The sequence below is a fragment of the Hyposmocoma kahamanoa genome, unplaced genomic scaffold, assembly GCF_003589595.1.
Source record: "Hyposmocoma kahamanoa isolate Upper Pololo Valley unplaced genomic scaffold, ASM358959v1 93, whole genome shotgun sequence".
Classification (NCBI taxonomy): Eukaryota; Metazoa; Arthropoda; class Insecta; order Lepidoptera; family Cosmopterigidae; genus Hyposmocoma; species Hyposmocoma kahamanoa.
In genome coordinates this window covers 25,385,443-25,412,679 of record NW_020654810.1, presented here as the reverse complement: position 1 = coordinate 25,412,679, position 27,237 = coordinate 25,385,443, and the positions used below count along the sequence as shown (strand labels likewise).

General features: G+C 46.9%; 2 protein-coding genes across 3 annotated transcripts; one reads left to right on the top strand and one right to left on the bottom strand.

Moving 5' to 3' along the window:
• Positions 1-1,894: 1,894 nt before the first annotated feature.
• Positions 1,895-22,380, bottom strand: LOC113237317 (eIF-2-alpha kinase activator GCN1). 2 transcript variants are annotated; one of them, XM_026473720.1, is made up of 38 exons: positions 22,349-22,380; positions 22,170-22,272; positions 19,897-20,092; positions 18,866-19,049; positions 18,443-18,589; positions 18,098-18,350; positions 17,805-17,983; positions 17,536-17,733; positions 17,093-17,254; positions 16,811-16,970; positions 16,357-16,692; positions 16,089-16,282; positions 15,137-15,315; positions 14,392-14,602; positions 14,091-14,314; positions 13,640-14,019; positions 13,411-13,575; positions 13,213-13,343; positions 13,012-13,148; positions 12,736-12,952; positions 12,430-12,663; positions 12,165-12,359; positions 8,788-8,916; positions 8,042-8,165; positions 7,690-7,926; positions 7,311-7,490; positions 6,939-7,228; positions 6,667-6,862; positions 5,812-6,326; positions 5,606-5,743; positions 5,378-5,530; positions 5,110-5,298; positions 4,774-5,033; positions 4,390-4,711; positions 3,196-3,426; positions 2,460-3,119; positions 2,165-2,395; positions 1,895-2,087 (listed from the first exon to the last, which is right to left on the bottom strand). In XM_026473720.1, the coding sequence occupies exons 1-38, from the start codon at positions 22,361-22,363 to the stop codon at positions 1,965-1,967; spliced, it is 8,178 nt and encodes a 2,725-aa protein (XP_026329505.1). In that variant the 5' UTR covers positions 22,364-22,380; the 3' UTR covers positions 1,895-1,964. The 2 variants fall into 2 exon arrangements, with proteins under 2 accessions (XP_026329505.1, XP_026329507.1); XM_026473722.1 differs by lacking the exons at positions 1,895-2,087; positions 2,165-2,395; positions 2,460-3,119; positions 4,774-5,033 and having other exon boundaries at positions 3,296-3,426; positions 4,390-4,701; positions 5,136-5,298.
• An 814-nt stretch (positions 22,381-23,194) lies between these two features.
• Positions 23,195-26,393, top strand: LOC113237288 (U11/U12 small nuclear ribonucleoprotein 48 kDa protein-like). The gene is made up of 6 exons (XM_026473678.1): positions 23,195-23,449; positions 23,697-23,862; positions 24,529-24,591; positions 24,902-25,043; positions 25,362-25,509; positions 25,626-26,393. Exons 1-6 carry the CDS (start codon positions 23,336-23,338, stop codon positions 26,391-26,393), a joined length of 1,401 nt encoding a protein of 466 aa, XP_026329463.1. The 5' UTR covers positions 23,195-23,335.
• The last annotated feature ends 844 nt before the right edge of the window (positions 26,394-27,237 follow it).

Sequence of the window (27,237 nt, the reverse complement as noted above, 5' to 3'; positions counted from 1 at the left end):
AGACTCCTTTTTCATGAACCCCACTGACACGGATGAGGTTAGCAAACTAATAAGCGACTTCAAGCGGGCTAGTTCACCGGGTAATAAATACACTCCATTACTTCCTTGATCTCACTAAGGCATCTGACACTGTCTCCATTCCAATACTTTTGCAGAAACGAATCCGAGTAGGTATAAGAGGAGTAGCACACAATTGGTTTAGCTTCCCACTATCGTTGTCAGCGCGCCGCCGCCGCCGCCGCGGTTTGATGTACCTGGATCAGCGGATAAGACCACTTCTCAATTGGCAAAACACAGGACCATCCACTTCAAGACGGTACCTGCAGAAACTGTCTAATTTAATTTTACACGTTTTATTTTTATATTAACTTCCTTTTTACTTACTCTTTTTAATTTAATTTTAATATTTTTTACTTTTAGAGTAGCACTTTGCATCTTTTTGCTCTTGCATTTTGTTCTTTTAGAGTACTGCCTAGTATGTACGAGTGAAACCGTACATTTTTTATGATTTACATTTTGTTATTTTAATATGCACAAGTAAACCCGCACGATATCATATGCATTCGATTTATGCTTACTGCAGCACCACGGTGGTCGATGTATATTTTGCAATAAAGGAGTGTTATTATTGTCTCGTTCGGACACGGTCGTTTTATTTACATTATTTAATAGTATTCCAATCATTCGCATTGCATTTTGCATCTCTCCGTCTCCTTGCAACGTCCTACTTGCATTTACATACATCCTGCAGTGCAAAGTGTGTTATCGGCACAGTAGAGATAAATAGTAACTTGGCCGGTTACCGGATATCCGGCGAGTAACTAGACCGAATAGCCGGATTTCAGATCCAGTCGCATACATGTCGCGACCGCTTTACAGCACGCATCGCCGTGATTGATTGATTAATGAATGATTGCACTTTCACATTTCTTTGTTGTACTGAATGCAAATTTCTCGTTGTGGAGATGGAAAAAAAACAGTTACATATTTCTTTGTCTATATTATAAATAAAATTTATATAAAAAATAATTATATATGTCTAGTTGTTATTTTATAAGTACAAGCCTAGCTTGACACGCTCGTTGCTCTTTTGTTTCAGTTTCGTTTCATTAATTTGTTGTTGGTGATCTCATTATTCTAAAACTTGATAAGTACCAGTTTTTTTTTTCTAAATCTATTTACACGTTTCATTATTATTGTTACACATTGTCCATAGGAAAACATAATATTTTAAATCAATTGATGTTGATTGCGATTCTTTCAGTATGTAAGTGACAGTACCTACATTTAACAAGAGTTTATAGTGAAAAGCTGTGTCAAGGGTTTTATCACTTATTGCAGAAATACTGGTTTTCATCCAATGTGAGTGCTAAATTTACAGAAAACGTTATCTAACTTCATAGTTCTGTACAACAAGTAATGAACAGATTATTAACGATCGTGTAATTGCTATTTATACTATCCTCTTTATTTAATAAATTATTTGGTGTACTGACTGTGAATTTTTCTGTTTTTAATATCCGGTATCCGGTCGGATATTGTCCCAGGATAGTTACCGGATATCCTTTTAGTACATATAGTATAGTATATGTGTTCTATTAAGTTTAGTCGATATGAAAAAAAAAACGTATTGAATACAGCGGTTTTCTTGTACAATTTCGAGGTCAGTTTGTTTTTTCTATTGTGAAAATTTTTAGCAAGCGCGTTTTCACACCGTATAGTAATCAGTATATATCCTCGATTATTACTATATACCTTTTTCAAAGTGACCGATTCAACACTTTCACCGTTATGCGGAATCAACCGAAGCCATTTGAGGCCGCATAGACTCTTAACGTACATACTTACACACACCGCAACACCGTCTCGTCTGCGCAGGAAATGAAAAAATAAAATAAAACGGTGACTTGTATAAATAACATCAACTTTAATATAATAAACGGGCAGTCGAGCGCGGGGCGCGTTCAGCAGATGAGCGTGCAGTCCAGGTCCTCCATGCGCGAGTCGGGGTGCGCGCGCCGCAGCACGCGGGCCACCACGTCGCTCAGCGCCTCGCGCGCGCCCGCCTCCAGCAGGCCCAGGCATTGCTGCGGGCAGACGGGGTCGGTCGGGGCGGGGCCGGGCGGGCCGGGCGGGTCGGGCCCCGGCCGCCCTCTCCACGCACCTGGCAGAAGTCGTCCTCGTGCGGCAGCCGCAGGATGGCGCGCAGGGCCAGCTCGGAGTTGGCGCGCACGTAGGTGTTCTTCTCCTTGGTGCCGTTGACGAGCGCGGGCAGCAGCGCCTTGAGCGCCTCGGCCGCCGGCGCCGCGCGCACGTCCAGCGCGCCCTCGCGCGCCAGCAGCCCGCCGGCGCGCGCCACCAGCTGCTTCACCTCGTTGCTGGGGTGGTTCATGCTCTGCAACGGGCGCGGCTGTAGCGGGCGGGCGCGGGCGCGGGCGGGCCGCGCCGGCGGCACTCACCCGCACGAACTGCGACAGGATCGCGGACGGCACGGCGCGGCCGCTCAGCAGCAGGTGGCGCATCAGGTAGGCGATGCCGCGCACGCCGTTGCACGCCACGGGGATCCGGTCGCTCTGCAGATAGCCCAGCAGCGCCTTCTCGATCTTCTCCTCGAAGTGGTCGCGGTAGACGCGGTCGGGCGTCTCCTTGAGCGCCACGAACAGCGCGCAGGAGCGGCCGTGCTGCAGCGGCCAGTCGTCGGCGGCGGCCAGCACGTGGTGCAGCAGCGCGGCGTCGCGGTGCGGCTTGGGCAGGCAGTGCAGCAGCGCGCCCAGGCAGCCGCCCACGGCCGCGCGCGGCGGATCCTCGGGGTGCGCCAGGAAGGGCGCGCTGGACAGCGTGGCCAGCAGCGCCAGCGGCGTGGCGTCCGACATCTTGTCGGCGCCGGCCGACAGCACGGCGCGCAGCGCCTGCAGCATGGTCTCGCGCACGGCCGGGTCCTCGGCGTTCTTGATGTGCGCGTGCATCTCGCTGAACAGCGGGTCGGCGCGCGTGTGGATCACCACCAGCTGCGCCATGGCCAGCCCCGCCTTGATGCGCACCGCGCGGTTGGCGTCCGTCAGCGCCTTGAGGAACGTCGTCTGCAGCTGCGGCAGGAACTGCTTCAGCATCACGCCCACCTGCGAACGTCGACGTCGAGCCGTAGCCGGACGAGTCGGGCGGCGTCACCGCGACGGACCGGGGGGCCGCCGTTACCTTGGAAAGCAAGAGCGCGAGCGTCTCCAGCACGGCAGCTTTGACCGAGGAGTTGAACCGATCCCCGAGGATGCGTATGAGAGGGCCGGTGATGTGCACCACCGAAGGCTGAAGCGCCTCTGCCGACGTGAGCCGGATCACCTCCCCCAGCATCAGCGCCGCATTTTCCTTGTCCTCCGGCATCCCGTTCAGGATCGACTCGCGGAACAGCGGCAGGATCGGAGTTATGCCCTGAACGGATTTTACATAATACGTAACGTTTTTATAAATTCATTCCCTATAAGTGGAATACTTTCTTCAAATTTCAATGGAACCAATACTGAGGTACCCTCTTTCCAACAAAAAAAAAAAACAAACAACATAATCGGTTCAGGGGGTCGATTCAAAACCTTACGATAACTCTGTTGTCGACCTTGATATCGTACGATTTCTTTTCATTTTTATTCACAACACCCGAATTGAACGTCAGACTGTCGTATTCGAAACCGAACCGAAATGATGTCACACCCGTACGATTAATGGAACTTCTCGACCGGCAAAGGCTACAAACGTTATTCAGAACACAGTTATCGAATGAAAGTTACCGAACGTCCTATTATTTACAAAGCAAGAACGTAATATGGAAATCTCTAATTATTTTAAATAAAGTCTGGATTTTGTTCAAGTTAATTTAAAGCAAGACAAAGCAAAGCATTCGTATATTTTAGGTCTATAAAGTCTTAAAAAAGCATTTATAAATAAGATTTTCATTTTTCTTATAGTCTATTTCACCGTCTAACTCCGTAAACGCGGTTGGGTAACGATATCGTATCCGAATCAGAATCTAACGTTTAACTCGAATGCTCTGAATGGCTCGGAAAGCACCCTTCGATTCGAGAACGATATCTAATCGAATGTTTCGGTTAAAATATCGAAGAGTTCTGAATCGGGGTCCTGAAATGCCTAAATGAGTTATCGCGTAATATGCATACAAAAAAGATACAGTCGAATTGAGAATCTTCCTGTTTTTTTAAGTCGGTTAAAAATATTGCTCACAGCGAAAAGCAAAATATTTTCTATTTATAATTACGTGCATACCAACTAACCGTTGGTAAATACGACATTTAATTGAAAATAATCATCAATGTATAAAATATTAAAAAAACGCCACGGTCGTAACCGACAAGCACCCGACATTTAAGGTTCGAAGCTCACCTTGGACAGACAAAAACCTGGCAGCAAATCTCCCTTAAAATCGGAAGCGGCGTATCTGACGGCCTGCCGCACGTCCGACACGTGCAGGATCTGCTTCGGGGGCGGCAGCGTCTTGGTGAGCGCGGTGAGCGCCTCCCACGCCATCTGCAGGACGTCGCAGTCGGTGTCCGCGAACAGGAGGATCAGGCCTCGGAGCAGCTGCGGCACGTACGCCGAGAGGTCCGCCTTGCTGTGCGAGACGTACGCGCACAGCAGGGCGGCGGCCGCGCGCCGGCCCTCGCTCTCCGTCGTGCGCACCGTCTCCAGCAGCGTGTCGATGATGCTGCAAGCACGGGCGGTGAGCGCGGGGCGGCGAGGGCGGGGGCGGGGGCGGGGGCCGCCTACCAGCGCACGCCGGCGACGTCGACGACGGGCAGCAGCGCGTCGCGGCAGTGGTCCAGCTCGCGCGCCTCGTGCGGCGTGCCGCGGGCGGCCTTGAGCGCCAGCAGCAGCGCCGGCAGCACGCGCGGCAGGTGGCGCGCCAGCGCGGGGCCCGCCGCCGCCGCCAGCGCCGACAGCGCGCGCGTGTCCACGCCGCCGCCGCCGCTCGCCGTCAGCACCGGCACCAGGTACGGCAGCACCGCGCGGGACTTTATCGCCATGATCTGTCGACGCCCCGCTCCAGTACGAGTCTGCGCGGACCCCGCTGCGCCGGCGCACCGAGATCCGGCGACGCTTCACCTGCTTGAGGCCGTCCAGCGTGGCGTCGGCCACGTCAGGGTCGGGGTCCTGCAGCCCCTCCAGCATGGGCGGCAGGATGTCGTCCAGCGCCTTGTTGCCGATGGTGGCGTGCAGGCTGTCGAAGGTGTGCGCCGCCGCCTCGCGCACCTCGGGCAGCGGGTCGCACAGCGCCGTGCGCACCGTCGGCACCTGCGGGGCGGCGAGGGGCCGTCAGGCGGGCCACGCAGGGGAGGGGCAGGGGAGGGGGTGGCGGGGAGCGCGTCCTCACCAGGCCGTCGGCGAAGCTCAGCACGGCGTCCCTGGACGTGGAGGCGAGGATCTCGCTGAGGCCGATGCACACGCCTTGGCGCTGGTCGGCGCGGTCCGAGCGCAGGCCGCGCTCCAGGATGGGCACGATCTCGGGCAGCACGCGCTCGCCCAGCTGCAACGAAGCCGTCGGCGTTGAGGGTCAGTGGCGGCGACGCGAGCGCGTCGGCGGGTGCCGTCCGGAACGTACCTTGCGCACCAAATCGCCCAGCGCCCTGGCGGCCACCTGCCGCTTGTCGTAGTTGGTGGAGGCCAGACAGCCCAGCAGCAGGCCGAACAGCGTGGGCAGGATCTCGCGGAGCGTCTTCGGCGTGTTGGTCACCACCACCTGGGGAGCGGCGGGTCAGTGGCGGGGGCGTCGGGGGCCGGGGCCCGGCGGCGGACGGCCCGCCTCACCTTCCAGACGTGCAGCGCGGCCTGGCGCACCATGAGCGCCACGTCGCTGCGGCCCATGTACAGCCCCGCCAGCACCCGGTTGCGCCGATCGTTGCCCAGCGCGTTCATGATGGCCTTGTGGGAGTGCTCCGTGCCAAAGTTGTCGTCCTCCGACGCCGTCTCCGTGCTCATCTTGCCCGACACCCCCGACACGCGGTACAGCAGGTCCCCGAGCAACTGCACGGAGCTGTACCGAATGCGCCAGTTGTCGTGGAAGAGCCCCTTCTCCAGCTCGGGCAGCAGCAGGGTGACTGCCGACTCGGCGTACAAGGTGACGATGCGCTGTCCGGCCTTGAGTGCGGTCTCCCGCACGTACTCGTTCTCGTCGGCCAGCGCCGTGAGGATGGGGTTGATGATCTGGCCGATGTACGGCGTGAACTCGTCCGTGAAGGCTCCCGGCATGTAGATGAACATCATGATATAGCCGTCCTTGACGTGCGGCGCGATGTCCGTGCGCTCCGCGGTCGCTATAATGTCTGTGCACAGATTGGTTATTCTACTTCGTACACATTACTTGCTCAATTGTTCTAAGAATGATCGCTGTTCATAATTTTCTATACATAATGTAATTAGTGTTTTATTGATAATTTTATTTATATTATATGTTGGAACGAGTATAGTGTAAACCAGACAGTTTTGAGAGTTTATGATATAAAAGTTTGTCACCAGGTGGCGCTAATGTAGGTACAGCTTACTCTTGTTAATAACTAAATTTCGCTAAATATGTCGATTACGTTGTAAACAGCTCGTAACAAGAACTCGCTTACACTGTTATTTTACTCGAACTGCATTCAAGATAATAGAAAACAACTGTACCCGGCATGATCTTGTGCAGCTTGTGCACCCCGAGGCCGGCGACGACCTCGGACAGGCCCTGCGCGGCGCCGGAGCGGTCCACGGAGCTGGTCTCCGAGGTGAGCGTGTGCATCAGCCAGGGCAGCAGCTCCTCGAACGAGCTCTCGCCCATGCCCTTCACCATCGCGCCCAGCGCGCGCGCGGACACCGACCGCACCTGCGCCAGCACGACCACACGTTCGCTTTCCGACTCTCGCGAGCCGAGGATTCAAACTGTGGCAACGAAATCCAACCTCGGGCACGGGATCGAGCAGCGAGCTCTTCAGCCCAGGAATGATGTTGGGCAAATAGGGCTGCAGGTCCTTCTGGTCGGTGAGCGAGTACATGTTGCCGATGATCTGCGCGGCCATCTTGCGCGTCTCCGTGCTGCGGTCGAGGAACGCGCGCTGCACTACGGGCATGATCAGCGCCAGAGACGGCGCGTCGATGAAGTGCACGAATTTTGTATCCAGCAGCGTTTGCAGGCAGGCCGACGTCTTGTTGGAGGGGTCTTGCAGCGCTTGTAGTAAGACTGGCACGATTGCTACGAGGAACGATCGGGTTTGAGATGTCGTTATTACGTACCCTGAACATGTCAGTTACGAGAGCTCGCCCTTAAACAATACCTTGAATCTCGGGATTTCTGATAACCGAGCCGATGACCTTGAGCGCGCCAGCGCCTGCGTCTTGCACGCGCATGTGCGAATCGCTCAACACTTCGATCAGCTTCGGAACGATGGACGGCAGGCACGACGACAGCTGCTTCGGCGCACAGTACGCCATCGCACCCAGCAGCTCCACCGAACCTGCGTATGTCGAACGACCACAATCGAATAAGATGTCATGATGGGGCAACATATTTATACGTTACATTCACAAGTTCCCATTTTGGATCAAGGCAGCATGGACACCGACGGGAGCGACGTGCGGATAAACAGACACTTAATAAGCGGTAGACTTCGCAAAGAAGCGGGTAGGTCTCAGTTAAAAGACATGGACGCCCACCAGCTTTAGTGCGCCAATTATCATCCTCCAAGGCCTGCAGCAGCGAAGGCAGCACCAGCTTAACGCCGTGCGCGCTGAGTTTGCTCATGATGAGCTTGGCGGTGTCGTCGGCCGCGGCGCGCACGTACTGCGAGCTGTCGCCGAAGCACATCAGCAGGTGCGGGAGTACATGCACGATGTACGGTTCGAACAGGCGGCCCAGCTTGTAGCACAGCATTTCGAAGCCGAACAGAGCGCCTGTGGACAAGGATTACAATAACATTGAGCCAGTGACGGTTACAAATTTTGATTTGTAGTTTTCTCGATGGCACCGTTGCGAATATCCAATTGCAATCTATTATTTGACATTTACCTTCGCGAAATTTATAGTTCTTCTTTTCTTGTATGGCTTCAGTAAGCTTGCCCATTACGTCCAGTTGTTTCAGCGACAAAATTCCGAGTCCTTTGATAATGCCCGCGATGCCGTATGCTGCTCCCTGGAGGAGAGTTTTCGACATTTTAAATTTGCAAAATAGAAGATAGACAAAGGTGAAGCAAAATAATCGAGAATAGAAAAGTCACTGGGCAGCAATTTCATACACTGTTTTGGAGCCCACTTCTTGCATAGACATACTTACTTTTTTGTAAACGAAATTTCATTTTAAATACTTTCTTAATATATAATTATTGCTTTTGCATTTTAAATTTTGGGGCATAAGGACGATCAAAAAAGGGCGCCAGGGTTAACCCACGAACATTGCCTGTTGGCTTTTTGCTTTAACGGTTCTCGGGCGTTGTAGACTTTGCCCGCAATAAACATAAAGCCCTTTATTATTTAATAAATAATAATATTAACATCGTGTTTAAGTCGACTGTATTTCGTAATAAATAACAATCAGCTGGTAAAAATTCTGCTTATTAATAAATGTATTTATCAAGCAAAAATCAATTATTAAGTTCAGGATCTGCAAGTGATATAAATCTGTGATTTTCTGCTATTGTTTTGAAATTTTGAGGAGTCTCACCGGTCTGATGATGTCACAATGTCTTCGTCACTTTGGCATATTTGCATAATATTGCACTAACGACAGATTAGACATGAAGCGGTTGATTAGTTACCTTCCTGTCGCCATATTTCTCCGCGGTGAGCAGTTGTTTCATGAGCTTGTTCATGATGCGCGGGATGTCGCTCTCAATTGCCGGCGAGCTCACCAGGAACGGCAGGCAGTTGCTTACTGCCTCTTGCACCTGTAAGTCACACAGAAATATAAAAAAACTAAGACATTTAATTTAAATTGTAGGTAACGTCATTGCATACTGCTTAATTTTGCTTGCTACAATTTAAAGGCCCAAAAATTCACCATATTCAGCTTCTACAGGAAACTTAACAAAACGCAACATACTTAGCTTCTAGTGAAAACTACTTGAAGACAAGAGTCAATATTTATTAATTTATATATAAATATTATGTTGGATTTTGTACAAGTTCACTCAAAGTAATAATAAAGAATTGTGCTAATTATACAGAGTGTTGACTTGCATTCTCGCCATATTTAAGAAATTAAAAAGAAATAATGGTAAATCATCTAAAAATATTTAAAAAAAATTCTGTTCAATATTCTGGTTAATAGTATTTAGCAAAGCTTAGCTTAATTGTCCCTAAATCGTTTGCACGTGATACGTAATCTTTCTTGGTTGCTTATTTACCTATTTTTTAAATTATGATTATAAATGTACTAGTATTTGAACATAATAAATTAACTTAAGAAAAATTCATTCAATAAAATAATTTGGAAAACTTAATATAGCATAAATTGGAATGTTTTCTTTGTAAAATTAAAAATAAGGTATTTAATTAATAAATATTGTAACTATAGTGAAAAAATAGGGTGATTTGCATTGACTTACAAATAAATGGACGACGGGTCTAATACAAAAACCACGAAAAAACAGGCCCAAGTCAATCTATTCGAAATTTAAATTGTAATGTCATCGCAGTATCGCGCTGTCAGTAGAACAAATGAAGACTAAAGCGGAGTTGGCGCTCTGTATACGATTTTAGCGCCTTACAAGTGCGGACACTTTTTAGCGCGGACCCGACGTCCATTCGAATCGAATTGTAAGTCAATGGTGATTTGCATTAATATTAGACATAACTGGTTGAAGACTCCTGAGTCAACCGTGACCATGGGACCTATAAAGGGCCCGAAACGTCGGTTTGTTTGAAAAAACAAATATACGCGATTTAAATCCGGAAAAATAGTTTCATTTCCTATGTGTAACAATCGCGAAAACCTAAGAACTCGATATGTACTAGTATTGTTATAATTTACTAATTCTTTACGTTAATTAGAAAAGTTGACTGAAAAAAGCTTTTTTGCAACTTAGATTTGGTACTTACCCGCATTAGGTTACATGAAAGTATTGCTAGAAGTACCTAGCTCCACAACTGCTCCACACCGGAAATACCAAGTGAGTTTCGTTTCAACTTAGCAGATTTGACTTCACAACTTTGAAACCAGAGACGATTTTTGCGCGCAATTATAATCTCCTCTGCGTAAACTAAACGTTCCACATCGTGCCACAAGAATAGTCACGCAAATGCACTTGATGGTAATGCAACCTGCACCTGGTGAACCTAGTAGCTTGGATAAAGCAGGTTCAGGTGGTTGTGAATCGATGTTTATTGCTTTACCATGGCGCAGGTGAAAAGGTGTTGGTGGTCACCACTTCACCATGGTAGTTGGGTTGAGGATGATAGACGAGTCGTGGGTTGGTAAATGACTGTATATTAATATGTATATTTTGCTTGAGCTACTTATTTATACTAATTTGGTACGAGTGTCTTATGCTGATTCACAAGGCATGGTTGTTACTTTTGCTAGCACTAAGACGTACCTGAATGTCGGAAGAAGTTAGACATTCTGGCACGTCTGTGGCTGCTACAATTGCAATTAAATAAATAAATAAGAATTTCGGATTTATTTTTTCGATATTTAGTGACTTCGGTTCAGTTTCGGATATCGAATGATCGCTGTAAATATGGCGAAAATGCGAATGAACACATTGTATATACATATAACTATTATAAATGTGAAAAGAACTGCGTCTCTCTATTTGTTAGCTATGACGTGCTATAAGAAATGTATTGGATGTTTCGAATTACTAGATTCCAACTTGTTGCTGTAGTTGTTTACGTAAACTCAAATTTTCATAATCTCGAAACCTATTTATAACAAAAACGTTATGCTTTCAGGGAATTTTCTTTGCTCATCACAAAGAAACGATGAAGGTAAAGATTAAACCGTAGGTTTGTTTCGTAATAAAAAAAAATACATTTGGGATTATGAAAATTCGAGCAAACACTATTTCGGGCAAATGTATTTTAGGAGTTTTGAACGCGAAACCGTAAAACCAGTACAATCATATTTTGTTACTTATTAGTGTTATTACTACTTCTGAGTAATTTTCCGAAAGTTTTCAAATAGCCGTTTTTTTCCGGAGAAAAATATTTACAAATTGTTTATTATACAGTACCGCGAACCGGAGGGCATTCAGGGGGACGGCCCCCTACTAGATGGACGGATGACCTGGTAAGGGAGGCGGAAAATCGATGGATGCACGTCGCGTCCGAACGGTTGGTCTGCAAATCTTTAGGGGAGGCCTATGTTCAGCAGTGGACGTTTTCCGGCTGATTTGATGATATTATATAGTACGGCATGATCGGCAAGCGCGCTGTCAGTCGAGCAAACGAAAACTGACGCGCGGGTGATGCTCTGTTTACGATTTAATGGTTCGGACGGATTTCAATAAGAAAGAAGATATCCATAATATTAACCTTAGAGCTAAGTCCAAACTCATGGTACCACGATTTCGTTTAACCAAGGTAAACAACTCTTTTATGGGGAACTGTATACGTTTTTACAATAAGATTCCGGAGCATATATTAAGTTTACATTTCCTATGTTTAAAAAGTACATTAAAAATATTTTGATCGAAAAATCATATTACAAAATTGAAGACTACGTGTTAGATAAAGATGTATGGAAAGACGACATGGCTCCAGAATCCACACAAATTTGATTCAAAGTGTATTCCATAGCATTTAAGTTTATTTGAAAAGAGCATACCCTAGAGTTTCTTGCTCGTTCTTCTCAGGGAGGTCAGCGTAGTGAACGAGCAGTAGTTTAAATGTGACGTTTTCAAGTGTAAATTTATTTTACCTAAGGAATAAATAGTCTTCGACTTTGACTTTGGACAATTTTTAGACCCGACGTCCATTTATTGATAGGTCAATGGTTATCTTCATAATATTTAATACGAAGTCTAATTTTTATATCGTGTAGATGACGATAGCACAATGTGCGAAAAACCTGTGCGGGTTTATGCATGTCGTTTTTGTTTCGTAAATTTTAAATTTAGAAATGAAATTCTCCAGTACGCAGTTCGCTACACGAAAAGTGTACGCGAAAAGCTCGGCGCGCACGCGCAGGTACCTGCTGGCTGGGCGTGTTGAGCGCGCTGATGAGGCGCATCGTGATGGGCTCGATGCGGGCGTCGGTGGGCTCCAGGTGCCGCGCCAGCGAGCCCACCAGCAGCACCACGCACTGTCGCACGGCGTCGAACCCCCTCGACTTGGGCGCCGTGTCGAGGAACTCCTCGAACACCGGCAGTTGGCTGCTGATCGTGTCCTGCGCGGGCAGAGGAACGCTCGCTAAGGACGGGCTCGGTCGGCTCCGCGCGAGCCGGCGAGCGACGCACCTTCCCGTGCAGCTCGACGATGGCCATGGCGGCGTCCAGCATCTCGGCGCGCACGTCGTCGTGGCGGTCGGCCAGGCCGCGGTCCACGAAGAAGCGCATGGCGCCGGCCACCTGGTCGGCGCGCAGGTGCGGCGCCAGCGCGCGCAGCGCGAAGCCCACGCCGCGCCGGGCGCCCCACTCGTCCACGGCCTTCTCCACCACGTGCCCGAACTGGTCCAGCCGCGCCGGGATCATCTGCGGGCGGAGCGGCCGTCAGGCGGCGGCGGGCGGCGGGGCGGGGCGGCCGGACTCCGGGGCGGGGCTCACCGGCAGCTTGGAGTCGTAGGTCTCCTGCAGCGCTTCCAGCACGACGGCGGGGTCGTGGCCGTCGCGCGCCACCAGGTGCGCCAGCGCGTGCGCGGCGGCGCGCTGCAGCGGCTCCGCGGGGTGCATGACCTCGGCGCGCACGGCGTCCAGCAGCTCGGCCTCGCGGCTCCACGTGGCCGCCAGCGGCAGGCGGGCCCACAGCTCGGCGGCCAGCCGCCTGCGCGGACGGGGCGGTCACCGGCGCCGGCCGAGCCGCGGCGCTCGCCACGAACCTACCTGTTGTCCTCGGAGACGTCGAAGGTGGCGAGGAGCAGCCGCTTGGTGAGGTCGAGCGCGTTGTCGGGGTCCTCCAGGTGCCGGGGCAGGCAGTCCGCGACGCACAGCAGGCCCCGCAGCGCCGCGTCGCGCACCGCCTGCGACACGCCACCCGTTACGAGCCGCCCCAGCCGGGCCCGTGCCCGCCGCCGCGCGCCCGACCTCCTTGGGACTCTGCAGCCCCGCCAGCAGGCAGTACACGTCGTCGAGCGAGACGTCGCCGCCCGCGGCGCACTGCGCCGTCTCCAGCAGGGCGCGCACGCACGCGATCTGCACGCGGCCGGACGTGTCGCCTGCGGGCAGAGCGCGTCGTTCAGAGGCCGCGCCGCGGGCCCAGGCGGCCGCGAGGGCGGGCCCCACCGATGAGGTCGATGAGCAGCCGGAACATGCGGTCGATGGGGAAGAGCTCGGGCCTCAGCAGGTCGCGCGGGCCGCCGCCGCCGCGCTGCGCCGCGTGCTCGCTGATGGTGGCCAGGCCGCGCAGCACGGTGGGCTCGGCGTCGAGCAGCGCCTTGCCGCTCAGCCCTGCAACGGCCACGCGTCAGGGCGCCCCGCCCCGCGGCTTCGCGGCCCCGCGGCGGCGGCTTACCCAGCCTGAGCAACGGGAACGCGTAGCAGAAGCCCGGGCCCGTCAACATGTGCTCTTTGGGGGCGACGCCGGGACCCTTGCCGCGGCCGTCTGCGTCCTCGTCCTGCTCCTCTTCGGTGTCGCTTTCCTCTTCGCTGTCCATGGGCGCGGGCTCGTCGGCCTCCTCGGCGGCGGCGATGGCGGCGGCCCGGGCCGCGGCTCTGGCGGCGGCCTTCTCGCGCGCGGCGACGTTGGCGGCGGCCCTCGCCTCGGCCGCGGCCCGCGCGGCGGCCCTGGCGGCGACCGTGGCCGAGTGCAGCGCGTTGATGGCGCGGAGCGTCGCCTTCGTCAGGTCTTCCTCCTCCCAACTGGGGTCGAGGTCGCACTGCGGCTTGTGGAGCCTGCGCGAAGCGGGTTTCCAACGTCACGAGCGACGCCAGCGAGTCGCGGGGGCGCCGGGAAAAGGGCCGACCGTAAGGTGATCCTGGCGACGGTGTCCCCCACGACGGCGTGCGCGGGCATCAGCGCGCGGCGCAGGTGCGCGTGCGCAGGCAGCAGCAGCGGCGCGGCCAGCGGGCTGCGCAGCGCCGCCAGCAGCGCCTCCACCACGCGCCGCGCCGCCAGCGCCAGCGCCAGCGGGGAGCCCCGCTGCACGGCGGCCAGAAGCTTCACCGCCGCCACCGCGCGGGAGTTCAGCTGGAACTCAAACTCGCCGTTGCATTCCTGTCCGTGACCATTTCGTTTCGCGAGCGAGCGAAACGACGAGATCTTACCGCGGTGAGCCTCTGCCTGACGAGATCCTCTTTCGCCAGCTGAGCCTTAATGGCCTCCTTCTGCTTCGCGGTGAGCGAAACCTCCTTGGCCTTGCCCTCCTTTCGCCTCTTCTCCTCGAGCTCGCGCCGCAGCTGCAGCTCCTCCAGCTGGTCCTTGTAGCTGTACGCCTTGCTCTCGCGTTTCAGGTTCATCTCCCTCGTGTCTTCGTTGCTGTCACGTGTTAGATACACATTCACTTTCATCTTCCGATTTAGCGAAAAATCTGTAGTTTATTTCGATCCATTCTATAAAATTGACAAAAGATGAACGAACCGGTTTCGTTGAAATTCTTAAGCAATCACTCCATAAATGGGATAAATAACACTTTCACGTATATTTTGAATCCTCATCACTTTTTTCAATAATCTAACTTCTTAAAATTGTATTTAAAAAAGTTAATTATGGATGATCTATGGTTGCATAGTGCAAATTTAAATTTTAGTAACTGATTAGTAAACTGGTAATTTCTGTCTGAACCAAACAAATAAGTGCAAGGATTTAAATTAAACATTCAACAAATCGAAACATCCAATTAATTAATTAATTTATAATTGGCAGTGCAACTGGTCATTACTAAACTGTCCATGGCCAGGTCAACGACCTGTTTGTTTACCATTCATGTAGAATCGATTGAAACGAATTATAATAATAACTCCATGTGAGTTTTGTGCGCTATGTACGTGTCAGCGCCACGAAACCACTAACCCCGGAATGACGCTTTTGTCGTAGAGCTCGCCTTCAGGCATGAGATAGGTGAAGTACTCGTCGCGCGTGACACGCAGCAGTTCCGGGTCCTGCAGCGTCTCCAGCGCGCACTGAATGGCGCTGCCTGCAATCACCTCCGAGTTCGTCGCCACCAATGTGGCCACTACGTTTGACATCGTCTGTGAATTTATTATTGTCTAGTTAACGTAGGACATTGAAACAATCACGGAAGGCCTCAATTACTATCAGAACCGGTGTCGACAAAACTCACACGTTCTTAATTTGAAACACTACAAAATCTTGATATTGATTGGTCGTAGTTTCAAATGTAAAAAGAAATAACAAATTCTGGATTGTTAATATAAACTTTACCCTATGTGCTGCCATCTAGCGTTTAACTTCTGAACTACGACGAATTGGAGTTTGTAATGTTTCGATAAATATTATACTAAAATAACACTTTCCGATGATATGCAATACCACTACGGGAAATATTTTTGGCGGTTATCATTTTTGCACTCCAAAACAGCACAATAAGGCATTTTAGTAGGATTTTAGAGAATTTGCACGAAAGAATGACACAACCGTACCATACAAAGCGAAAATAGCGGACTGAGCTCTGATAGGTCTTTCGAGACCTACAGTTGGCACGCATCGTACGCTAACTAACCACCTCAACTATATTTATTGTTCTGTTGGAACAACTTACTGTTTAAAGGAACTTCAGTGGAATCCGCGTAGTCCCAGTCTAATAGAAGCTCAATATATTCCCGTATTGCTATTTCAGTTCAGTTCTGATACACACACGTCGGGAATACATTTTAGGAGTTTCGAAGTCATTCGCTTGTCACGGTCAATGTGTTCGAATTGAAAGGTGCGAGCTCCTCGCCACGCAATCGTCACGGGCCCGCGACGACGAATGACGCAGTACTAAGGCCGTAGCCGCACTCACCTCAGTGGGCGCGAAGCCAGCGATGTAGGTGTTGTTGAGCGAGTTAGCGTATAGCGCGACGAGCTTCTTGGCGTCGAGGCGCAGGAAGGCCACGACCTTAAGCCAGGCGCGCCGCAGCACGGCAGCGGCCAGAGGGTGGTGACTGGCCGGCAGCACCGCCACCGCCAGCGTCTGCGCGTCTTCCGGCGGGTAGTCTACGGGAGGACACGGCGAGTGAGGTGAGTCTCCACCGCTTGCAGGACGCCACTCGAGCGAGAGGACGACTTACCCCTGCACGAGCAAAACGCTTGCACGCAGTCCAGCAACATCTTGCCGGTCACTTCGGCGCCTCTCTCCTCAGCGCCGTCTTTCTTTTCCTTCGCGCTGAATATCCTGCCTTCTTCTAATATTTCGTTCAGCTTCGCTATCAAATTTTTCGCGACCTGAGCCTTCGACTTGTCCGCTAGCGCGCTTTTAACTTCCTTCAGGGCCGTCGCTCGCACCGGCTTGCTGGTCGATAGCGACGCGAGTACTAACGCGCGGTACACGGGGGAGTTGCCGTCGCCGGTTACGCTTTCGTATCGTTCTAAAACTATTCTGCACAACAGCACTACCTGTATTAACACTGTAAAAGAGGTAAGCGATGTAATTATTTGTGGTTGAAAAGTATGGCAACGCGTGACAGAGCAAGGATGTAAACGAGTCCTGTATGCGATTTGGTGCAAGCGCGGCATCGAACTCACCGTCGTCCGAGGCGGTAGACAGCACGCGATCGTGCAGCAGCACCTGTTTGTCAACATGCGTAAGAGCAGCCCACACCGCAGTCTTGCCGGGCAGCTCGCGAGTCTCATCCAACAGAACCAGGCCCAGCATGGCGCAGATGCCTTCGCTTACTACCAGATGCTGAGGAAGGAGGAATCGGATTTGAGAGGTCCATGAGTATAAATGTCACGTCTTCGGGCGCCGCGAAACGTTGCAGAACCAAAACAAAAAAACTGTCAATAGGTATCGAGGTCATCGCCAACCTGCAGCGGCTGCTGCACGGCCTTCTCCACAGCCTTGGTGAGCATTGGGCCGAGCGCGTCGCGCTGCGCCGGCGCAGCCTTACAGTGCTGCAGGGCGTGGGACACCAGCGACACGTACGCACACCGCACCGTTTGTGTCGTGCTCTTGGCGGATAGGTTTTTCTGCAAAAGGAAAACATTGCGCATTGAACACAATAAATGTTTCAGTAACTTTTCTTTAATAGAGTCATGACAACGGAAACGACATAATACAAATGGCACAATTAAATAACTATAATTCTGTTTCGTGTTGATTTGCACGCGTGCCGAGCGGACACACCATTTATTCGTTCAGTGCTCGCTCTGAACACTAACTCCTCGGTGAATAAGCAAGGATTTGATCAAATCTAGTTCGACGGTCAGCACCGGCAGACTGGCGCCGGAAACGAAACGCGGCGACCGACCTTAAACACGTCCAGTATCTTGTCGGGCAGCGGCCCCCCCAGCCGGGCCAGCCAGCAGCGCAGCGCGTCCAGCGCGCCGCACAGCGTGCGCTCGTGCGACTCGCTGTCCAGCACGCGCGCCGTCTGCGCCACGGCCTCCGCGAACAGCCGCGACAGCTCCTCCGCGGCCACGGCCAGTTCGCTCAGGGTGCCGACTCCCTGCACGGAAGACGGCGCGGTCGTAAGGCGGCTGCGCGCCGCAGCGCGTTCGAGCGGACGCCTGCACGCACATTGAGGACGGCGATCTTGTCCTCGCTGGAGGTGAGTTTCCCGCTGGCGCCGTTGTACTCGGCGAAGGCGTGCGACAGCAGCGCGCGCGCCGCCGCGGGATCGGAGCAGCGCTGCGCCACGCGCCGAAGCGCGCCCGCGGCTTCCGACCGGACCCACTCGTCTTTCGAGTGCAGGTTGCCTGCGAGCAATTTACGAACAGTACACCGAGTTATCTCCGAGCTTCCGACGAAACATTTTCATTTCATAGCCACGCCCCACTTAGTCCCGCGTTGGGCGCCAATCTTTTACCCACCGATCAAACCCTTTCCGATGTCGACGATGATGCCGTCCAAGTGGACACTCAGGTTCGCCACGACTTCCCCCACGGCTTGAATGATGGTTTCCGGACTACGCAACATGGCTTTATGCAGGGCCGGTAGAAGAGTCTCCTGGACCTCAGATTTCTGGAGCTGGCGCAGCAGATCGCCGCAGCCTTTGATGTAGTTAGAATTTGGACGAATCTTCACACTGATCAGACTTTTTATGAAGCTTTCTAAAATTTTTGTCTGTAACAAAAATTACAAATGTTACAATATTACGAGTTCCAAATTGGGCGCCAATTTTAATTTTATTTTAAGTCCATTTTTCTGTTCCTCACCTTATGCTCAAGAACACTATAGGAATGACGGCAAAGTGCAGAAAAGGTAACGCAGACATGTGGGCCGCTGTCCATTGGTTGCGCGAGAAGAACTTCTGACCACTTCTTGAGTCGTTCTGAGCCAATGCCGACCCATGACGTGTGCAGCTACAATTAAAATAAATTTTAAATAATCTAGCTATTTTTATCAGATACACACCCTCAAATTGAAATTGCCTGAAAAAAACTCAAATATGTGCTTACAAAAACACAAATAAAAGCTAAGTTAAGCTACGATTGTTTTGTTTACAGTGAGTGTAAACAAACAGAACCTCGTACATACATGAATAAATGTCGCCATGGTTAATAATGTACTAAAAATATCTAACTAACCAGCTACATTTGGGACTTAAGGAAAGTATAATATAAAGTATTAATATTCACTGTAGAATAAGCCTTCTCGTTCAACCTTCTGTCACCATGAGCGGTAACAACGGCCAGTAGATTAGCTTGGGCCAGTACCAAGGCCCTGTAATCCACTGCTTCATCATCAGGGACTTTCAAAGCCCCATCAGCAAGAACTGTAGACCAACGTAGGGCTGAGTATCCACAGAGACACGTGCCTTTTCTGTGAAAAAATTATGCAATGATCATTTCCTAAAATGAATACTGACCATAATCAACTTAATACACAATTTTCCAATAAGGCCAGAAATATCGATAGGGCCAGATATCAGATAAAACAAATGCACTTAAGATTAATGTTATTTAACTTTGGGTAAGTTTTAAGGTTAACATTAGTGACAAGAAAAAAAATGTGTTTGCGATACACAAAGATACTAATAACTTGTGCTTGACATGTTCATTTAAAACATTTAATTAACTACAAATCTACTAAGATCCTACACACACGGCGTATTTTGTACGCACCGACGAACCGCGTTTTAGAAACCCAGATTACGGCGCCATAGAGGGTCAAAAATGTAGATTGATGCGTTTGAATCAATTCATCATCGCTTTGCAAGCAAGAAGCTTAAATACTTCACTAGAGTTTACACTTAAAATGTCATGTTGAAGACAACTTTTGCTGTGATTTTGTATCCTTTTCACACCTCGAATCTAGTGCAATGCATGCAAAATAAACACCCAAAAACGAATAGTGGTAACTTAGTACAGTTACTTAAGTGATTTATCTTAAATCTATTTTACGATATGTTAAAAAAGACGCATTGTGCATGCTTTTGTATCTTTTTGGTTGCTTCATTTCAAAAACTAACTGAAATTAACAAACAAAACTAAAATTAAAACTGTCTCTTATCAAAATTACAGCGTTTGCGGCGCAGATGACGCGCGTTGAATTTGCGACCGTTGGGAAAGGTTTACGGCAACGCGTTTGTATCGTGTTAAAACGCGTCGACGCGTACAAAATACGCCATGTGCATAGGTTGTAGAAGTAATTTCTTTCTTAAACTTACGATGTACTGGTACGTTTGAGACTCTCTGATATATCCAGTAGCAAAGGTAAGAATGCCTTGAGGGTCCATTCTCGGTGCTTGGTTACCAAACAAGCAAGCAGGCTTCTCACATAGGATTGCGACGTGGTATCTCGGTACCGATGCAGAGTGAGTGTAATGCATTTGCAGACAAATTTGACCACTGCCTCGTTGATATCTGGATGGTGTGGTTCATATTTTAGTGCATGTGGGAAAAAATCTATAATTATTTTTACAACATGTGATATTATTCAAAGAAGTTTTTTTGCTTCGAACTCAGTCAGCTAAATGCTATTTTTTAATTATCTATTTGTTTCCAATAAAACATGAATTCGATATTCAAAATTTATTTCGCAAAATAATAATTTATATCATTGTGCAATTCTACATTCTTGTGTGTACAGTGCTATAGTAAACACATAAATGTTTAGTATATTATACAGAGTGACAGGTTGAATGGAAAAAATATTTAAAGAGACAGATGAGTAGCTGACACCCATACTAAATATGTAAAAAAATACTATCTTATTTTTAAATGTTTTTCTCTAAAGTAAATACTGCCTCTAATATTTTGTAATACTCTGCGTGAGACACCATGTCAATTGAACATGCAGCCAGTGCCGGCAAGGTCAAAACAAACCCTTACCAGCCTCTGTGCATTGTTTCCCACACTTTGGCGCCACTACTGCTTAGTTTCGTATACTTAAAACCATCGAGTATATAACCAGAAATAGAGACAAAATGTCATTTAATTTGTTTGAAAACTATTCTGCCATAACATTAATGTGACAATTGACGGGTGTCGTCAATTGTTTCACTTCAAATCGACCAGTTAACTTGAGCTTTGCTATATGGACGAAAATTGCAAAATTACATATTTAATTATCGATGAAACATGATTCCGTTTGTTTTGTAATTAGATGTTTTGCTGTTTTACCCACACCACCGAATAGAACAGCATGGCATTGTTAGAGATATTATCTTTATTACAATAAATACAGAATATTTTTTGGAATATACGGAGATGTACACACAGGTCAGTAGTTGGCCTATCTATATTTCAGTGCAAATGAGAGTTGATATTTATAAGAGCTGTATCGCTAATGTGTTACCAGGAATATATGGCCCTTATATTGTCTCTATTTCTGGTTATATGCTCGATGCTTAAAACCAACTATTTATCTTACAATCGTAATACTTAACATAAACAGTATGAAGATTAATAATTCATTATTATGTGTACAACATATTTCTGTAATTAACTTACTTTCACATCATCAGCTTGTCTTTCAACATAGGCCTCCTCCAGAGACTTGTAATTTCTAAATTCCAAAACATATTTTTTTGTTTATCTCGAGGATAGTACAATAGTCTGTACCAATCCATTTTGAACAAAAAGTAAACAAACCTCTTTGGTTAAAATTCTAAAGCAATCACTCAATAAATCGAATAAGTAACACTTTTATGTATATTTCCAAGATTTCGACTTGATATATCATCACTTTTTTCAACAATATTCATTTGTATAACATAGTAAAATCGTATTTGAGAAATGGTAGTCTAAAAGTGAGGTTAATATTCATCTATACTTCTATGACATGCCTATGGTTGCATAGTGCTGTTCGAAAAAAAACATTTGGTTCAATCAATTAAAGTTTAGTAATTGATTATTAAATCGAACATTTCAATCGCAATTGAACAAGTATCTGTAAGGATTTGAAAGAGGATTTAAATTGAAATTTTAAATATGCTTATATAGGTTATGTAAGGAAAACCGCTAGTATGACTTAATTGAACAAATCTATTCATTCAATTAATTAATCGATTTGTAGTTGGCGTTACAATTGGCCATCACTAAACCGTCGATGGTCAGGTCAGTGACTTTGTTTGTTTACTTTTTGTTCAAAATGGATTGTAACGAAGTATATAACAATATCATTCACAAATCACATGCATGTGAAATCAATAGGACAAACACCATATAGTCAAAAAGGTCTCACATAACATGTAACTAAGCATAGTATCTGTTACATACTTGTGTAGGAAATATATATAATACAACCAGCAATTGGGGTAATCAATACTGCATCTATAGACAGCGAGAACCCGGCGAGGGTGAATGCAGTCGCACCAAAACATCCCCCTCGATCAATACAGCTGGGCGAAAATAACCCTAGTTATCCCACATGTACAGCATCTGCGCGCAGTGCCGTAACCCTGACACCTACGTAATAAAGCAAACAGCCTCCACTCACCTGAGGATGACAATACATCCAGAATTTCCTCAACCACCTTGCGCCTCTCTTTCAAACTTGCGCTTTGAATTCTAATAGGTATATCTTTTAATTTCTTCGATATCTGAAAAAAAAATTATACCTGTAAATTACTGCCCGTTAAGCTGCTCTGTTGTGGAGAATATTAATCATCTATTTACCTCTAAATCTGCCATTTTCTTAAAAACATTCAGGGTAATTTTGCAAAAAAGCACACGTACTTACAGTACCGTGTTGGTCACAGACAAAAAAGAATTTCCCTGTCAAAACTTTTTTTTATACTTCAATGTAGACATGGCAATAACGGCTGTTTGTCATATTCTACTGTTGGGTAATTTTCCGAAAAATTTCAAATGGTGGAAATTTTTCCAGAAAAATATTCCCGATATATTTGAAAAATTGGAAAAATATAATTTCGAAGCTCATCTACATTTAGAAATGTCTTTTGCAGTGTTATTTAGCATGAAATAAAGAAATAAACTTGTTTACCTAAAAGCCACCTAGAAGAAAAGCGAGATTTAAATATTTTGTACAGAAGAAAAAAAGAAACTATAATATGGTCTCTGACCTTCGCATGTTCCATGCGGAACGAAAGAAAAAAAAAGAAGCTCCAAAAATCAGCTGCACTGTTGCCAAATTAGACGACTTTTCGCCATTTAAGCTACTTCGAGAGGTCGCGCGGCGATTAAAACAGTGGTCGGCGACTCGGCTTCGGAAATAAGAAAAGGCTATTTTAGGCTTCTTAATAAAATATCTGGAGAATTAGTAATTTTATTGGGGATTTTGTGGAGAATGGACTCATTTGTGGGCTTGATGAGTATTTCGACGTGTGTCCGGCAGCAAACACAATTGTAAAATTATTTTTCTTGATTTTTAGGGATTTTATAACTTGGGCGAATATCGGCTACTTAACATACATAAATCGGCGAATTAACTTCACAAAAATCTGGCAACACTGATCAGCTGTTAAATGTCAATGGATAAACTCTGTTCACAGATCTTGTCCTTACTTTATTATAATGTTATAATTTTTTCCATCTTCTAAGACTGTATTACTGTATTAAACACCTCACTAATTTGTGCGTATTACGAAATCGGGACACCGAATAAGCTTGTTTTTTGCCTTTCACTTTTACGATAAGAGAACCATGGAGGCGAGGGTAAAATATTTGTCACAGATAGAAGCCTATATCGAGGATGTTGACAAAGAAGTGACGATGATTCTGCAAAGCTTACAGTGGGATAGAAAACGTCTTTTGGAGGTTTGTTTGTTTACCGTTTTCCAACAATAAGATTAGTGATATTTTATTAGTGATATAATTATTGAATCAGTGCACACATGAGTGTACATCTTTTCTTCATTGAGGTTTGACTAACATTTGACGCAATTCCTAAAAACACTTCGCCGTGCTTCCGTGTAATTACTTGTATAATATGAAACACAGTTTTACAGTAATCCGTCGGCGATTCCTTGTATAGAAAAGCACTTACTTGATGTGTTATTTTCAGAGTACTCCTCTAGCAGCATGCAGGTACAATGCGAGTCACAGAGTGCCGCAGACCTTAAAGGGTAGCCATGAAGCCAGGTGCCTATTGAACAGTTATGGCTATACTCAAGAACATAGGCTACTGCCAGATCCACCTGATGACAATGCTTCTACACTTGTTAAACTTAGTAGGTTTTTCTTTTACAATGACATGGTTTGTTTGCTTTGTATTTTATAGTCTATGTAATGGGAGAATAACCACTGGCAATGTTTTAAAAAAAAATTTTATGTTTTTTTAAATGGTGGATCAAAATGCATCTGCGTGTAAGAGACTCCATGTGGCTCTGGGACACTACAGTACCAAAATCGTTAAGGATACTGTGTGTCTGTAAGATGAATGACAGATTTCTCGGTTGTCTCATAATGTGATCCTGGAACTGTATAATTGTGTTAGGCAACCACACCAATTTCCTTGTCGCAAACTAGAAAATTACCTGCACTATGAGCACCAGAACAACAAAAATTTACTCTGGGATACTACCCAGAACATGCATACCAAACCAATTTAGACAAACTTACTCTTCACTTCTTAAATTGGCCCTACTGGGAATCGAACTTGGGACTTCTTCAACTAGCACGAAGACAGGTCACTGAGGTCATCACAATTATTTTTATAATGTGTATTAACTTTGTGTAATATATTAATGTAAACCAAGTGTGTAGCACTTAGTAACAAACTAAAATAATACTTGTTTGAGTTTATGAACAACTTGTTAAGTCCATTTTGAAATACATAAACCATACACATCAAATGTTTGTTGTTTACGACCAGTTATGTGGAATCTTGCTTTCAGGTAAAGAAGACATTAACCAAATAATAGAAAATGCAGCAAAATGTGACCCATTATTTAAAAGAGGTATAAAAGTTTTCTTTAATTTTTATAATTATGTATATTGCAAGTGTGAGGTAACAGTCATTAATTTATTACACTTTTTCCAGTTTTTGTGACTTTGGAAATGTGTATCCTTTGATGTATCCTTTGAAAGCTTAATTAAGCTGTTTATTACTTTTTAAGACACTATGGTGCAATGTAATTTATTTAATATTATTATTTCGGGATCTGTATTATCGTTCTTACTTGACTTAACATATCGTTATTTTCATTTTTTTTTTGCCTTTTGCGCCTAAAACTATGTAACCAAGAAGGTTCCTTAACCACTTCAAAGGAGCAGGAATCGAGGATGTTCAGCCACTTACATTGGAGAGACTGCAGAGTTCCTTCACGGCGGATGAGCGGCGGGCAATTCACGACGCCGTCGCTAACGTCGCGCCGACTGTGCATCAACTGTCTGACTTCACTCTCCCAGGGTACATCTATCCACTTCTTATGTTATATTTTTATATTTGTTGGAAATTGACAAAATTGATTTATAACGTACTTTCTGTCGTATTTTCTGCCATCATCATCGTCATCCACAACCGTGGTGCATGCCACGATTTAGCGCTAGCCTTACCCATCCATGGCCCGCAACTTTTACGATAATGTGTACCAATTTCAATACTGGACGTCCCATATTGCTATAACCACATTTCGGTTGTTATTTTTTATTTGTCCATCACCTTTTCTGTCGTTTTATTGAAATTTAGTTTCTGAAGCTGACTTTTTCGTAATAAATGTTCCCACAGTGGCGACGACGTGACACCGGCGCGCGAGAGGTCTCGCGTGGAGGTGCTGGCGGAGCTGCGCGACATGAAGCGACGCCGCACAAAGTACCGCACCGCTGCGCGGACCAGCAAGTACTCGGATGTGCTTCGCGATGTCATTAAAACTCAGGTACTATGGGCTGCTTACATAATTTTATCATAATATTTTTACCACGACTAACCACGATATTGGACAAAAAGTTGTCTTGACCTATTTAAGTTGAAAGTGATGATTTTCAATTGCAGATGGATTTTTACTGCGAAGCACTAGATGTAAATCAATCCAATAAACTATCAGAAAATTGCGTAAATTATGACAATCACGATACCACTAAATACCAGGGAGTTACAAATACGACGTTGACTAAAAACAATTCTTCATATCGAAAAGAAATATCAAAGAGCACAAACCACGTGTATGTGGATAACAGATATACAAGAAATTCTAAAGACATTTTTTCCGAACGACCAAACCATAAGCATCAGGACAGTAGAAGAGAACACTATGATAACAGATATAGAAATGACAGTTTTGAGGATAGAAAGAGACATGACGATATTAAACATAAACGCCGTCACAAGCAAGACAGAGATGATCATAGGCAATCGAAACCCGAAAGTTACGAGTACAAATTAGACCGCGAAATAAAAAAGGAACCAGAGGAGTTTTCTACAGGTCATAGTAGTAAGAGTTACCAAGGCAAAAGCTGCGAACAGTCCAAATCTAAATATCGAAATGATAGCAAGTATAAGGACAGACAAAGGCTGCATTACAAAGAATATTATTTCTCTAGTAGGGACTACGATAATGAAAGAAGTGAACCAAATTCGAATCCTACAAATAGATGTAAAGATCGTCGCAGAAAGTCTGAAAATGGCAAGCATCATGAAAGAAAACGCAAACACAACAATGACAGAGCTAAGGAAGATTTTTCTTTTCGATACGACGACATTAAACGTGAAAAGTCCGACGATAGTGCGACAGAAGACAACGTTAAACGAAAGAAATATTGAGTACAAAATAAAGTTTCACTTGAAATATGAACTGTGTGTCATTTATGACTGGGGCCAAGAAATCTTTTTTAGTTCACCAAACCTTTTTATTTATTTTTTATGACCACCAAGTGACGGGACGAACAAGTCGTGCAGTTGCAGTCGCAGACCTTTCAATCGCAAAAATCTGACGGAAACCCCCATACCATGAAACATAGTTGACAAGTTCGTGTGCCTGTAATTTCACCAGCACCCTTACCCTTTTAAACCGTATCACAGCAAAGCTCAGATTACTGCTTGGCGACAGAAACAGATAAGGTGGCAGTACTTCCCTGGACGAACTCTTTCACAAGGAGCTCTACTCCTGCTAACTACATTTAAAATTGGAAAACTTAAATTATAGAACATTAACTCTAAGGCTCAACTCACACTGGCGCAGAGTCGAAGCGTCGCGTCGCGTCTTCTTTTTCAACTACACCTCCTGGCGACGCGCGACGATACGTGACCACGCTCGCATTAGTGCGCCGGGATCACAGTGTGGTCGGCGTCTGACGCCTCACGGCGCCCAAGGGACGTCGTCGCGCGTCGACTCTCGATTCCATATTTGCAAAACACAAATTTGTACCTTAATAATGGGAAAATAGAGATGAATATGCTGTAGGCGAAAAACATGACGCGTCGCGACGCTTCGACTCTGCGCGAGTGTGAGTTGAGCCTAAGGCTTAATAATAGGTAAACCGTTAGATTATTCTTGGTTATTAATGGTAACTATACGTGTGCATTATATATTATAGGAAAACATTGTTATACCTACTCAATAAACTTCATATCGCTGTAATATGTTGGCCCGCAGATTTGCGCGCTG